Source organism: Lepidothrix coronata, unplaced genomic scaffold (genome assembly GCF_001604755.1).
Source record: "Lepidothrix coronata isolate B3197 unplaced genomic scaffold, Lepidothrix_coronata-1.0 Scaffold146, whole genome shotgun sequence".
Classification (NCBI taxonomy): domain Eukaryota; kingdom Metazoa; phylum Chordata; class Aves; order Passeriformes; family Pipridae; genus Lepidothrix; species Lepidothrix coronata.
Genome location: NW_016690326.1, coordinates 680,000 through 694,709, shown reverse-complemented (window position 1 = coordinate 694,709; position 14,710 = coordinate 680,000). Strand labels below are relative to the sequence as shown.

General features: G+C 45.4%; 2 protein-coding genes across 2 annotated transcripts in view; both read left to right on the top strand.

Moving 5' to 3' along the window:
• The first annotated feature begins 96 nt into the window (after positions 1 to 96).
• SOX30 (SRY-box 30) lies at positions 97 to 5,894 on the top strand. Its single transcript, XM_017828160.1, has 5 exons — positions 97 to 803; positions 1,811 to 2,050; positions 2,988 to 3,161; positions 4,031 to 4,505; positions 5,461 to 5,894. Exons 1-5 carry the CDS (start codon positions 146 to 148, stop codon positions 5,828 to 5,830), a joined length of 1,917 nt encoding a protein of 638 aa, XP_017683649.1. The 5' UTR covers positions 97 to 145; the 3' UTR covers positions 5,831 to 5,894.
• A 4,703-nt stretch (positions 5,895 to 10,597) lies between these two features.
• Positions 10,598 to 14,710, top strand: part of ADAM19 (ADAM metallopeptidase domain 19) — a 31,539-nt gene continuing 27,426 nt past the window's right edge. The window contains exons 1-3 of the mRNA XM_017828198.1: positions 10,598 to 10,659; positions 10,888 to 10,958; positions 14,075 to 14,145. Coding sequence (XP_017683687.1) covers positions 10,599 to 10,659; positions 10,888 to 10,958; positions 14,075 to 14,145 — 203 coding nt within the window. The 5' untranslated portion in view covers position 10,598. The remainder of the gene's footprint in view (positions 10,660 to 10,887; positions 10,959 to 14,074; positions 14,146 to 14,710) is intronic.

Sequence of the window (14,710 nt, the reverse complement as noted above, 5' to 3'; positions counted from 1 at the left end):
GTCGGTGCGACCCCGCCGGCGCTCTCGGGATGCGGGGTCGGTGCGGACCCAACGGCGGCCGCGGGGTGCGGGGCCGGTGCGCGCCCCCGGCGCGGGGCCGCGGGGAGCGTTGGCGCAACGGCGGCGGGCGAGGAACGGCGGCGGGATGGAGCGCAGGACCGCCCGGCACTGCCGCCTCCGCACCCGGGCCCCTCACAAGTCGCCCCCCAGGCACAGGGAAGTCGTGGGTCCCCTCGGGGGGCTGCGCGTCAAAGTGAAGGAGCTCCAGCCGCAGGATCGCCCCGGGCACAGCGCAGGAGTGCGCGAGGAGGGCACGTGCTTCCCGGCTGCGGGGACGGTTGGAAAGGAGGCCCGCGGAGCCATCCGGAGAGAGGAGGACCGCGAAAGGGGCAGCGGTGACAGCCAGAACGAGAAGATGCTGGGGCACGGTGGGAATGGGAGTCAGCCCTGGAGAAGAGCTGCTGTCAGAGTGGAGCCCCCCAACGTGGCCTTTGAGGCGCGCCCAGTGAAGGTGGAGAAGAGCGATTCCCCAGCTGGATCCATGTACAGACCTGGTCCAGCCAGCCCCGATGGCCGCGAGGTCCAGCAGTGTGAGAAGCGTGGGTGCCCTCCTGAAGATCAGAACATCCCGGTTGTGTTTCACCCCTTACCTTCCAGGTCCCACGTACAGATCCAAGGTCCTCGGCCCTCACAGCTGATCCGTGTGCCGGTAAAACCAGTGCCACTTCAATTGCAGCCTTTAGTGCAGCCTCCAAAGATTGAAACGAAAAACATTCCCCTCACTGTCCTGCCCTCCGATTCAGGTATTACGGTCAGAGAGCTTGCAAGGGTCCAGTTAGTGACACATGAGGTGACAGGTTATCAGGAAGGAGAACACAATTGGAAAGGTCATATTAGACAACTATCCCTTTGGATAGGCTGGAGTTAGCACAACTCTCTTACAGAGCATAAGACATTAACGTGGGAGCACAGAGTTCTGTAGTAGTTCGTTAAAATTAATGCAGTTTTGTCTACCTGCTCCCTGGCTGCATGAAACCCCTTAGAACAGTGTTTGGAATTACGTTGAATTGTGATTGCAAGTTTAAGATAAGGAATCTGGTTGATTTTTAAAGGTACGAAGCATTCATACACCTCTGAGAAATCTGGGGCATGCCTGTGTTTACAAAGAGTCAAAGCCAGGTATCATGTAACAGTCATTTGGGAACACAGGTTCCTCCAACAAAATGAGTGTACAAATCTGAGAAAAGAAAAAATGCAACAAAATCCGACCAGAAACCTGGAACAACAACAACAACCTCAGCTGAGAAGGCAGGGACTGGACAGGTGTGGGACTGAACAGCCCTACCATCCTTAGATCTGGTCCCTGCATCCTTAGGGCTTTGGTTACAGAGATCTGGTGGTGATAACAATCCGGCCAAATGAAATCCAAACTAGTGTATTAACAGTCCTATGTTTCTTGGGGTTTTTTTGTGTGTTTGTTTGGTTGGTTTGGTTGATTTTTTTTGTTTGTTTTTTTGTTTGGTTTGGGGGGGGTTTTTTGTTTGTTTTGTTTTGTTTTGTTTTAATAAATAATATGTAACAAAAGCCATGTAAATGATTCCTTATGCAGTGACCCAGTGAAGGTTAGTGGAGGATGATCCCTAAGCCTTAGTTATTTTTTAGGAACTGCTCTCCAAATGTGCACCAAGTTTCATCTGTTCCAAAGCTCTAGTGAATCTGTTGCCAAATATCCTTTGGATCTACTAATTAATATAACCTGTAGTGCTGTATCCCCTGAAAGATGATCTTCTTTCCTTGCCTCGTTGCACAGGTATGCCAGATACTCCATTTAGCAAGACCAAAAGTGGCCGTGTAAAGCGTCCAATGAATGCATTTATGGTGTGGGCCAGGATCCATCGGGCTGCTGTAGCAAAAGCTAATCCAGGTGCCAATAATGCAGAAATCAGTGTTCAGCTTGGTTTGGAGTGGAGCAAACTGACTGAAGAGCAGAAGCAGCCGTATTATGAGGAAGCTAACAAGATAAAACTGAGGCACAGGGAGGAATTTCCTGGTAAACATTTTATTTATTTACCTGAACGCTTTAGAAGTACAAGGCTTTTTAAAAATGCATCTCTTACATTAGAGCAAGTAATAGAGATGGAAAAAAATTACAAGTATTTCAAGTACACAGTCCTTTTGTGTGCCTGAAACTGTATAGATTTTTTTAAAGTATCCAGAGCAATGGTGCTTAAACCACCACAGCTCCAGCAACTCTTCTGAATGCTTTAGTAGTCTAGTGGGCAGATAGTGAGTTTGTTGTGAACATGGCCTGCTGCATAGTTTTCCATGCTCCAGAAAAAGCTGCCCAGGTGGCCTGTGGTGACATATGTACCCATTCCTTAAAAGCAGGAAAGAGAAATGCCACAGGAAGCACAAATGGCATTGTATTCTGTGGGATTCTCCAATGTGTAGACTTGGGGTTCGCAAATATTGGTGTGGAAGATGTTGTTTCTCAGCCTTTTGTCAAAAGGGTTAAAAATTTGTACCCCTAACAAATTACTTTCTCTGTAACACACAGTTCAATAAAACAGAGCATAAGTACTCTAAAGTATAAGTACTTTTTAAAACCTTTTGAGATACTGGGTGTCATGATCCTTTCTCTGTTGTCATAATCCTGCTAGTTCATGATTATGGCTAATCCTGGTAAACGAGATCTCACTAATCTGTCATAAACGTCACTCCCCACTTCTCTGTATTTCTTTGTCTCACGAGCAGTTACTACTTGGTAACATAGAAGCAATGTCCAAATATGTCTATTTTATTTTCATCTTGCGTAAAATTCTCCATTTGCCAGCTGACTGAAAAAAATGGAGTATTGCCATTGACTGTAGGAGCAAGTTTTGGACTAGTTTTATCAGATACTTCAGAATTACAGATACCATAGCTTTAGATAAGTAATGAAACCATCTAAAATATTGGGTGTCTGCCTCTTTTTTCGTCTCTGACAGGTTGGGTTTATCAGCCGAACAAAAAGAAGTGTTTCCCACCATCTCGCTCTGCTGTATTTTCTGGCACTTCTCAGAGCACCATCGCTACAAGCCCAGCTGGCCCTCGGCCCTTCCCATCACCTGTTTACTCTTTTGCCAACCCCAATGTTAAGAACAGTATTGGACATCCAGTCTGTGAGTTTTCAGTAGTGACTTATTTAAAAAATTCAGAATTTACCTGTTGTAGTAAGAGTCCGTATTTACAAGGGCATGTAGTGACAGAGCTCTGGCTCTGTCAGTCCGTGGATAGTGGATTTCAACAGCAAATAGCTTAATCCAGGCAATGGCATTTTCCTCTTTAAGCATCCTGACAAGGACTGCTCTCTTTACAAGGAGACAAGAAAATGAAATGCTGTGTGATAATATTTGGAGATTTTTAAAAGAGAACACTCAACTTTGTTCTCGTGAAGTTCTGAGTTAGTGATGTTTGAAAACACTCATGCAATGTGTTTTGAAATCTTTCCCTATAAAGGCAGCTCTGTTGACATGAGGTGGGATTTGAAACCTTACTTTGAAGTTTGTGCTCTGCAAAACATTTCAAAGTGAAATTGTCTAGTGGGTACATTCACTGGTGAAAGAAGAAAACATATAGGGTATTAGGGTGTTTTAATTGTTGCTTCTGCTTCTCACCAGGCAGATTTGTTATAAATTTGGCTCATTCCAACTCAGTAGACTTGTGAGGTCTTCAGAGCTTCAGGCGTTGCAAGCACACTCCAACCCATTCTGTGGCCTTATTAGGACAAGACACAGCCCTCAGCAGCCCCACAGTCCCATCACTCACTAACCAATTCCTTCTTTTCTTGGGTTTCTGTGAAAGGAAGCTTGAACATGTGGGCTTCAAACTTGTGTCAGGACCCATGTAGGCCATGTAGTGCAATGACTGTGAGTTCCAGGGAAGTGGTTGGGGGAAAACGATTCAGGCTCTAGTGTGGTTTGCTACACTGCTGTTTATAAAAACTCTTGCTGTATTCATGTCTGATAAATAACTGTTTTGTCTTCTAAAGGTGAGTCTCCTGTTATTCATCTGCCAGCTTCTTCCAGTCAACATACTCGTCCAGTGACTCTTTTCCAGACCACTGGTGCAAGCACCACGTCAGTGGCTGTTCCAGCTCCAACCCTGCCTCTGCGCCCTGTAATTTCAGCACAACACTTTGCTAAATCTGCTCAGACAGAAACTTTTGTATCATCTGGGCTCAATTTCTCTCTGAAGAGACCTGCACCCGTTTTTGCTGAGAGTTTCAGCAGAAACCCAAGTAACATCACCACCACCAATGGCAGATTTTCTGTCTCTAATAGTGATGCCCCAGGGATTCCTATTTTTCCTAGAGCAATACCTCTTCCTCAAGTTACCCCTTTTATTCCCACACCTACCTACGTGTCTACTCCCATCGTTCAACCAGCCAATCTTTTTGGAGGACCTCCTCAGTTTCCATTTTGCCACCCTTCCTTTGTACCTGGACCTCGCTGTTTCCCCCCAAGGTAATGAAACCCTTCATTTCAACATCAGTAAGAACAAATGCTAAAAGGCAGAGAGTCTTTTGACTTGCAGAAAGCAGATGGAGCATTCAGAAGGAAAGGAGTTCTTACCTTCCTGTAGCTCCTGTGTGGTGGGACCTGCTGGCCTCAGGCTGCTCATAATATATGCCCTGTTATTGAATCTCCATAATACTATTGCAGTAATTGGCACTCCCAAGACCACAGAAAACAGAAGTATCTCCTTTCCACTTTATGTATTTAAGTGCAGTTGATTTTGACAGAAAGGCATTAGCTAGGGATAGTGTATATATATTTTGAAAATGGTCAGATAGAATTAAAGTAGATGTGTGAGATGTCTCCTGGGTCCTATGATTGCAGCTGCCATAACTGCTAATATTTCTGAAATCTCGATGAGTGCAACACAAGACATTCCTATTTTTTGAGGTCCTTTAAAGAAACACAGGACACATATTCCCAAAATTGCTAAAAATGAGCTTTGCTCAGGCCTTGGTCTCTGAAATTAGATGGTTTTGTGAGGCCTCTGAGAAAGAGGAGTGTTATAAGTTCACTGTCCTCTAAACTCATTTCTTGTATACAAGGATCATGATTTCTGAGTTGCACTGAGAGTGCAAACGTGTGTTTTACTATTCTAAGCATGTTGGTTAACTCACTGCAAGGTGATCAGATGCTGCTTTATTAATGATATTATTTTATTGATAAAAACAGTGGAGTTTATGTTTGTTCTCAAAGAAACCTGATGTATGTATGAGGTTGAAATGAGGCTTATGCAGAGATATAGAATCTGGATGATTCTTGTTATGGCCATAGTGCTTAAATTAGGCATGGTTTTAAAGTTTGAATCAACAGGATAAGCTTACCAACACAGAACATCAGTGTCATTCTGCAGCCCAGGCAGTCTGCACTTCTGAAAGCCAACTTTGAATCTCTTTCATTGCAGCACATTCTCACTCAGACCTCCATTTGGCTACGGGAATTTCTCCAGCTCAGTGCCTCAGTGCTTCAGCTTTTATGAACACACGAACCAAAGACAGGAGGTGATATTTTCAGCCCTGAGTGAAGACTATCCATTTAGGAGATACTCAGAAGAAAGTATACACGGGGACCAGCGCATCTGTGAGAGCCCTGAAGAGGTGCCCTGTCAGAGCAGCTGCACCAAGGAGCGGTCTCTGAGCCCCCTGCCACAGCTGGATGTTGAAGTGGTAGAGGAAGTTTTGCCATCCTCCCCATCCACTCCCTCCAGCACTCACATCATCAATGTAACTGATAGCGATGAGGAAGAAGATGTAAAGTTGTTTCAAGTATTGTAATTTTAAAAACAAATTATAGTCCAGAGAAACATTATAGAATGGGAAATAAATGTTTTCCTCAGCACTACCTTTTCAGTCAGTGTGTTCAGTGGGAAACCCATGTGGCTTCAGCGAGTTGCACAGGTCATTTTGAAGAATTTGATGAGCTGTTTGGAATTTGAGAGCTTACATATAGACCTGGGGAGGGTAAATTGTAATTCATGTAACAGACTTCTGTGCAGCTAGGCTGGACATTCCTAGAATGATGACCTGAAGTAATTTTTTCAGACAATTCAGGCTACTAATATTAGTTTATATATGTGCCTGTGTGTATTTACAATTATGAAAATCCAAAGAAATATGGGAAGAGCTGAAAGCCATGGATGGAGAAGTCCATCCATGCTGGGCTGCCAGGGGATGCTAAGGGATGATTCAGAGGAAGCTGGTTGTATGGGATCTGTGTCTGCAGGTTTATGGTGTTGAATCCAGCCCTCAGCTGAGCTCTCTTGAAAGCTCTTATGTCTTGTCTACAACAGAAGTGAAAATTATACAAACAACCCTCCCAAACCTGGCTTCCTCTGAATCATTCCTTATCCTGCTCTGGCAGCCCTGCAGTGGAGAAAGCATGATAGAAGTGGGTTTTAGTTCCCATTTCCAGGTCATTTTCAGCCCACTTTTGAACTTCTCTCCTAAATGCAGATTCCTGAAGTGCCAAGTATCTGTGCTGTTACTTCTCCTCTTGCAATGTCTGAAGTGGGTCATAGGCAGGGCCAGTCCTTTGGCCATTGTGTGCCCTCCTGCAAGTCCCTATGGCAGTGCAGAGGGTACTTGGACATGAGAGGGACATATTCTACTCTCTTATATCATAATTATTTTCTCTCTTATATCACAATTATTTTCTTCTTTCTCTACTCTCTACCTTGATCTAAGCTAAAAATCACCTTACATGGTTCTCAGCTTGAGAAACAGATGTAGATTTTCTTTACAAAGCTTGTTTTCCTCCTGCTACTGTAAAAGTCTAAAGACACTCAGTAGTGCTTCCCAGTGCATCACTGCAGAGACAACTTTCTTCCCCAAAGTTACTGGACAGTTTTATGGATTGGATGTTATTAAAAGCCCTTGTGCCGTTTTACCTTAGGAGAAAAAACTACTTCAGTATAATCACTATTCTATTGGTGAAGTTTACAAGCAGCATGGAGAGGACTACAGTGCTTCACATGTGCAAACACAGTTAAAAAGATGTGGTGTGTCTGCATATAGAATCTTCTACCATCAAGTTCACTTGCCTGTAGGAATGAAGCAAAAGTAGTAGCAGAAAGTTGCAGCAGTGACCCACCCTTTAAAGGAAGCACAGAGATTGCTTTGATATTCTTTCACTATCAGCACATTGGGACAAGCCCTTGTCCAATACCTGATCATCTTACAGCACTTCTCCCTCTTTGGCAGGACAGCTGCTCTAGGGCCTTTCCAAGGATTCCTGCTGTCCTACATGGGTGGTGGAAAACCAAACTTAAATAGAGTATTCTGGGTCAGCTGAAGCTGCTTTCAACTGCTCAGATTCAAGATAAAGAAGTTCACTGTTAAATCTCCAGTTCCCTTCACGCATTCAGAGCCTCCCTTCTTTGATCATTTCAAATGATCTGAACGAGAAAAATGTTCTGAAAAATGAGATATTTCACATTCTGCTCAAGTCAGCCAAAGACATAGAATTTCTCTCATCAGTGTGAGTATCTGTTATGCAGAGGTTAGGCAGGACAGTCTTCTCCCTTCTCCTGCTAAGACTTTGATTCTGGGTAAAATTTCCTCCAGTGTCAGCAGGAGTCTTTTCAGAGCACTTTGTTCAACAACCTTTCCTATTTCTGAAGAAAGAGTTCCAATGAAATATTACTGAGCTCTTACTCTGATACATGTCCAAGTCATTCTCTGCATAAGTCTGTTCCTTGAACAGGCGTTCTTCTCCCTAGGCCTATCTATTTCCTTGGTGGCTAACTTCTAATTTACTATGAACATAATGGGAGAATTGTCATCTTTTGCTCTCCAGCCAACAACAACAGTGTTAAATCATCTTGCAAACTGTGGAGCAAGTGCAGAACCCCCACTGCAAAGTCTTTGTCATCAGCTTTGCCCTGAGGAGGCTGAAACACCTCACTGTCAAGCCTAATGAAGGCCCCTTGCTCTGGGTGCTGTGTGGAGGCTGCTGCTAATGGGTATGTCCATGCCTTGATCACAGGGGATGTAACAGATGAGGGAACAGAGCTCAGACTCGACATTCCCAGCTGATACTTCTAATCAGGCAGTTTGGATCCTGGAGGAAATGAGTCTGGGCCTGTAAAATTCCTAGATAACCTAAAGTCTGACCTTGCTTTGTGATTCAGGCAAATGTCCCCCTGACTTCGGTTGGAGCTTTTTGAAGAGATGGGCACAGGCAGGATCTGACTCATCCTGTGCCAGATGCAGGTACCCTTACAACATCTGAGCACTGTTAGGAAGGCTGAAACATCCTGACTCTTTCCATGCAACGTCTCAGTAATGTGATATATCATATATATATATATATATAGATTAACCTATATATAACAACTGCACAGCCTGTAGTTATATTTTTATAGAGGGAGTTTCTGGTGATTGTAAATTAAGATATCAATTCTCATATTACCAAGATCCAAAGATAAAAATATCACTATGTAACAAATGCAAATATTGCACATATTTTATTTTTATGGTACTTGAATGCTGAAAAAATCACAAGCAGATAGTTATTGGCCTAAGTACTTTAACAATCTTAAGCCTCTCTTTATTCCATTTTATGCCTTTTTTTGAGCTGATCTTCTTTTAGAGAAATATATGGAGCAGTCCCTATGAAGATTTGTTGTACTGAGAAAATTTGTGACAACCTTTCAGTGCAAACATACATGTTCCTCATCAAAGTGGTTTTTTTTTTCCTTTGGATAGATGGAAATTTTATGCAAGGATGAAAGCAGAATAGCTAAAACTGTGTTTAAATTTGGCTTGCATTTTTACTTATTTATAATAAAGACATCCACAATAGTGCCATTGTTTTCATCTATATTATAGGCAGCTATAAATAAGTGAGGGAATTCACAGAAAATAATCAGGGTTTCTCTTCAAGATATTCTGTATGATTAGAAAAGAGCTGAAATTTGGTCCTTGGATTTTTGCTCTGGGAAAGAACATGATTTAGTTGTGCCATAAAAATTTGTGACCTCTCTGTGGAGCAGATAAAATGTCATTTGTAGCCCACTCACCCTGATTATTCCCTCTAAGTGTCCCCACGATGCCCTGAATTTCCTCTGCCAGGGTGATATCAGGAATAAACTGACCTTCAGAAGGTCACAAGGGTTCAGTATGTGAAGTGCTGGGGGAGAAAGGGGACATATATGAGAGTCATAAGACAAAAAACTATCCGAAAATGGAAACAGTCGTGTTTCCTTCGGGCAACAATGGCAGGAGCCAGCAAAGACCTTCAGTAAAAGAGAGATCAGTGTTTTCAACAGCATAAATAATCCTCTGGACAAGAAAGAAAATCATTACTATTATCTAGCAATCCTTTATTCTAAAGAGAGTATTAATTTCCTATCAGGCTGATTTACCAATACATTCTGAAACACAGCCAGGCGCAAATTCTCTCAATTTCTTGTTTCCCTGGTGATTCACTTACACAGACACTTAAATATAGAGATGAATGGAAAGAGTTGAGTGGATAACGCAGATCAATGGCTGTCTGAAGAGCATGGCTAAGAGGTAATGCCTCTTCCTGCCACTCGGAGCTGACTCCTTAAAAATTCATGCCAGTCCACCCGTGCAGCCTTGAGTGAGGCTGCAGTTGAGCTGGACAGGAGTCACAGCAAAAATACATTGACACAGGGAAGGCAGTTGCTTTTTGTGGGCTCAGCATGTGCAAGGAGCATCTACAGCACTGTGGAGACTCGGTGTTTGCAGCTGGTAACTTCAGCATGACCCCACTAACTCTCCTCTCCTGATATCACCCTAACCCCACATGTAATTCAGCAGTGAGACACTGCGTCTCACACCTCCAGGTTCTCAGCTCCCTGAGAGGCAAAGGACTGGCAAAGAAATGATGTGTGGACTTCAACCCATGACTCAGCCCTGAAGGATGCAGGAGAAGACAGGGATGCTCCTTTGGGAGCCTCATGGGAGTGAGTGGATATCCCTGAAGGGCAGCACAGGGAATATGAGCTATGGACGTTCCCAAGCTCTTCCTCAAGCCTGGCCCTTCCATCTACCATAAGGGGAGAGAGACACTGAACATGTGTTTGGTTCTGCCCTTTTATACAGGCACATATACCGCTGGCTGTCCAGGGATAATGCATTTTCCAGGAGTGGAGGGATTTAGGATGTCTCTGGAACCATGGGATCAGCTGTGAATGGTTTTATAAGATTACACATAAATATAGCAAATAAATAAATAAACAACTGAAGCCGTAAGCACAGCTCTTACGGGAGCCTCTTGAGCTGCTTCCCTCCCCGAGGTCTCCCCTCTTTCCTAGCTGTTGCAGGGAGGTGCTCAGGCTTCCCCTTGTCCCGAGGTCCCGGGAGGGGGACACAGCCCAGCCCCACAGCCCCGCGGCGCAGGGCAGAGCCGCTACAGCACCCGGAGAGCATCCCCGCGGTGCTGCCCAAGGGATGGGCTGGAAGAAGAAGAGAAGGAGGGGGGCTGCAGGGCGGATTCGGGCCGGTGGGAGGAGAAAAGCGGCGGGCGGGTTTATAGGGCGGGCGGCGGCGGCCGAGCCGGTCCGTACCCGGAGCCATGCGGGGCCGGGGGCTGCTCTGCGGCATCGCCCTCTCGCTGCTGCTGCAGCCACCGCGCCGTGAGTGCGGGGTGACCCCCGCCCCGCGCCGGTGCCTCTGGCTGCGGGAGCCCCCGGGGAGGGAGGGTGGGAGGATGGATGGGTGGGTGGGTGGGTGGCTTGGGGGATCCTCCTGGTTTTCCTGCAACCAGCGCAGAGCTCCTCTCCTCTCCCGCCCCGGCTCCGTGCTGTCCAAGCCCGGGGTGCGGAGGGGCCGGGGGTGCTGAGCGGCTCCTCTTGTCTCCGCAGCCGCAGCGCAGCTGCAGCCCGAGGTGGTGGTGCCGCACTGGGCAGCCCTGGGCGGCCCCGGCAGCCACAAGGTAGGTCATTTCTGGTTTGTTTTCAAGCCTCCTCACCGTTACCAGGCGCAGGGAAGATGTCGCGGTTAGTGCAGCACCTGTTGATGCGCGTTTTGGGTTTGTTAACCTGTGACGAGCCGCGGGGATGAGCCAGGATCTGGATATCTGGATCCCGGGAAAAGCTGAATGAGCTGGCTGGCATATCTGGGCGTTGCTTTCACCCTGCCCTCTACCATGCCTTGAAACCTCGATATGTATCTACCTGATCTGTGAAACGGGAGTGGGGCCATACAATCAGTGGCATTTAGGGAACAGCTGAAGAGAGGCATCTGCTTTAGGGGGAGATAAGCCCAGAACGCCATTTGTGTCCTGGGCTGCATCAAAAGCAGTGTGACCAGCAGGTCGAGGGAGGGGATTCTGACACTGTACTCTGCTTAGGTGAGACCCCCACTTGCAGTGCTGTGACCAGCTCTGGGGGCCCCAGCACCGATGGACCTGTCGGAGCGAGGCCAGGGGAGGGCAGTGAAGATGCTCCAAGAGCTGGAGCACCTCTCCTATGAAGACAGGCTGAGAGAGCTGGGGTTGTTCAGCTGGAGAAGACTCTGGAAAGATCTTGTAGCACCTTCCAGTACCTAAAAGTTCCGTAAGAGAGCCAGAGATGGACTTCTTACAAGGGCATGGAGCGACAGGATAAGGGGGAATGGCTTTAAGCTGAGATGTCAGGTTTAGATTAGATATTAGGAAGGAATTTTTGACTGTGAGGGTGGTGAGGTACTGAAACAGATTGCCCAGAGAAGCTGTGGGTGTCCCATCCCTGGAAGTGTTCAAGGCCAGGTTGGATGGAGCTCTGAGCAACCTGGTCTAGTGAAAGATGTCCCTGCCCATGGCAGGAGGAGTTGGAACTAGACGATCTTCAAGGGCCCTTCCAACCCAAACTGTGCTATGATTCTACAAATCCCAGCTGTGAGGGGGCTTCACTAAAATAAAAAAGCCAACCAGTAGCTCAGGTGGGTTTAACTGTGTCTCAGACACAGTATATGTTGATACAGATCACAGCCCTGCTTCTGTTACATGGATGGATGAAGTGGGGTGTCAATAGCCTCTGGCCATTCTGAGAATTGCTGGGGTGCCAGACTTAACACAAACACAACTTCTCAGCCTTTGTGTTATCACAATCAGAAGCAATTACAGTTGCATAATCAAATGAAAGAGGAAAATCCAGAGGGTGTTATTTACGTTGTGAACCAAAAAAAGGGGAAGCTTTATGGGGAGATACCACGATTTTTCTTGAGTATTTATTATTAATTTATTATTATTATTGTGCTGTTATTTGGGGGTTCTAAAACTTATTATTGTGTCATATTACACACAAAAAAAAAGCTACAATGACTCTCTCATGATCTTAATTCTCTTTAAAGTGCCTTTGCAGTGCTGCCTGCAGGTTTTGGTTCTGTTATTGATAGTGATGCAAATACATCTGGACAGCGTTTCCCATTGTATAAATTTGCTGGGTCTCAGGGGTTGTACTTGGTTTGTTTCAGGCAAATTCCTGTTGGCTCTGAAATGAGTGTTAGCAAAGCTTATATGCAGCTGGGATATTTCAGTTACACAGCAATTGATGGACTCTGGAGCAGTGGGATTACTGAAGGAGAAGGGAGGGCGATATTCATAATAATGATGTTTGCACAACCTTTGTGAAGAGACTTTTACAGTGATGGAGACCCTCAGACCCCCCAGTTACATTTAGTTACTGAAACACAGAATTACCCTGAGATGTACTGAGTACCTGTGGTTGTAAATGAAACTCAGCCCCTTGGAATTAGCCCTTAATGTATTAACTCGTTTTGCATCATCTGTGGGGGCCTGATGCAAAATCCTGGAAACTGAAGGAAGGATGAACAAAACCCAGAATATGAGCAGGGAGCTGATGAAAGAAGTTGGATTTGATGAAGTGACAAGTGTGCATATCTCTGGGCTGACAGACCTATCATCAGAGAGTCCCATTCAGTCAGTCTTGCTTTATTTCACTTTCAGTTGTTGTGTTCCGCAAAATCTTCTTCAGCATTGATTTAGAAAGTACTATGGGTTAATTTTCTCACCAGTTGTCATAATTTCTTTTTTTTCTTTCAGCTGAATAGAGAAGTGTGTTGTTATCAAATGAGTTATTTCTCTTCTGGGAAATTTGTTCATCCATTTCCTTTATGAGAAAGCACTCAGACTCAGAAATCCCGAGCTGAGCTTAGGTGTAGTGGTTCTGCTTTGAGGGAGGTAAAACTGGAGACCTCAGAGGTCCTTCTAGTTGGTCCTCTAGAAAGCATATTCTATGTTTTCAGTGTTTTGAATGATTCTTTTTTAAATGGTTGGTTATAGTGTATGCATTTGCCATTCCACTAAGAAATTAGGGTCTGTTCTGTTCGCACCAGCAGGCCTTAGGGAGCCTGTTGTCCTGTGTCCTCCTTCAGAGCTGCAGACAGATTGCAAGCCAGGGCTGTAGCGTGTGCCTGAACACACTAGAAAGTTGCTGTCATGGTTTCCAGTCCCTTGGCAGCCTGGGACTTAAACGACAGCAGCTGTGGAATACTGTCTTTACAATGGCTAGAGCCTAAAGACATCCAAGGGACTCTGTTGCATGTCTTTTACTGTCTTTTTCTGTGAGTAAAGGAACTATGTGAAAATCTCTGGAAGAGATGTGAATCCCCCTGTCCTGAAATAGGCTCCTAAAAATGTCTTTCTGCTGTGACAACAAAGGAAGCTTTGGTTAACTAGCTCATTCTGGGGCACAGTGTACAGGAGAGGGGGGTACAGCGCGTTCCTTCCACCCAGTGCTCCTTCCAAGTGCTCCAGCACCAGCACTTTGCCTTGTCTGAACCCATTATTCCTCCTGAGACACCAGGATCACTAGCCCAGGTACAGCATCCCAGCAGTGTGCCTGTACTGCTTCCTGGCTCTGCATGGCTGTGCCGTGGGATGCAGCAGCGTGCCTGGAGCTCAGAGCCACCACAGCCCATCCCTTCCCTTCCCCATCACTTCAGGTCTGAAGTAGGAGGAAGGCAAGGAGTGGTTTAAGGTGCAATTCCCAGGGAAACAATTTGTGTTTGTGGATGTGTTCGTAGTTATGGTGTATCTCTTACACGCAGCATCCACTCAGAGCTGAAGTTATGGTAAAGGCAGAAGGCCAGGAGCTCATCTTGGAACTGGAGAAAAATAGGTAAGTGTGCTTGTGCCTTGCATTGTGATCTCACTAAAATAATGAATAAGGATTACAGTGAAATCAACAGGAAAACCTCCACTGACTTCAACAGGGTTTTGATAAAGACAGGATGAGGAAGTCCTTCTCTGGATTTCAAGGTTATTCCAAGTCTGAGTCCCCTCAGATGTTAATCACCTAAGCAGCATGGAGTGTAACAGAGCTTTGTCAGCAAAAAGCAGATGGTGACCTGACCCTCAGTGTGTAAACTTATTTTTACATCATAATTCTTACTACATGAACTGGAAAATGTTGCTGATATGAAGCTCCCTATTTACCAAATGGCTCAGTGCTTTAGAGTCAGTGTGACTCTAATGAGGATTTTATTTGCTGTGAGCCAAAGAGGTCCTGCTCTGCTTCCTAGGAGAAATGGTCTGACAGTTTCAATTCCATTAGTGCCCTTCATGCTAAAGTAGACTGAAAAATTGCTTTTGCATTAAGGGAAATGCAGCCTCCTCTCAGGCATGAGACAGCAATGCTGTGTGCTATCATAGGGTGTGATGCATATTTAATTCAGCTGAAGCTG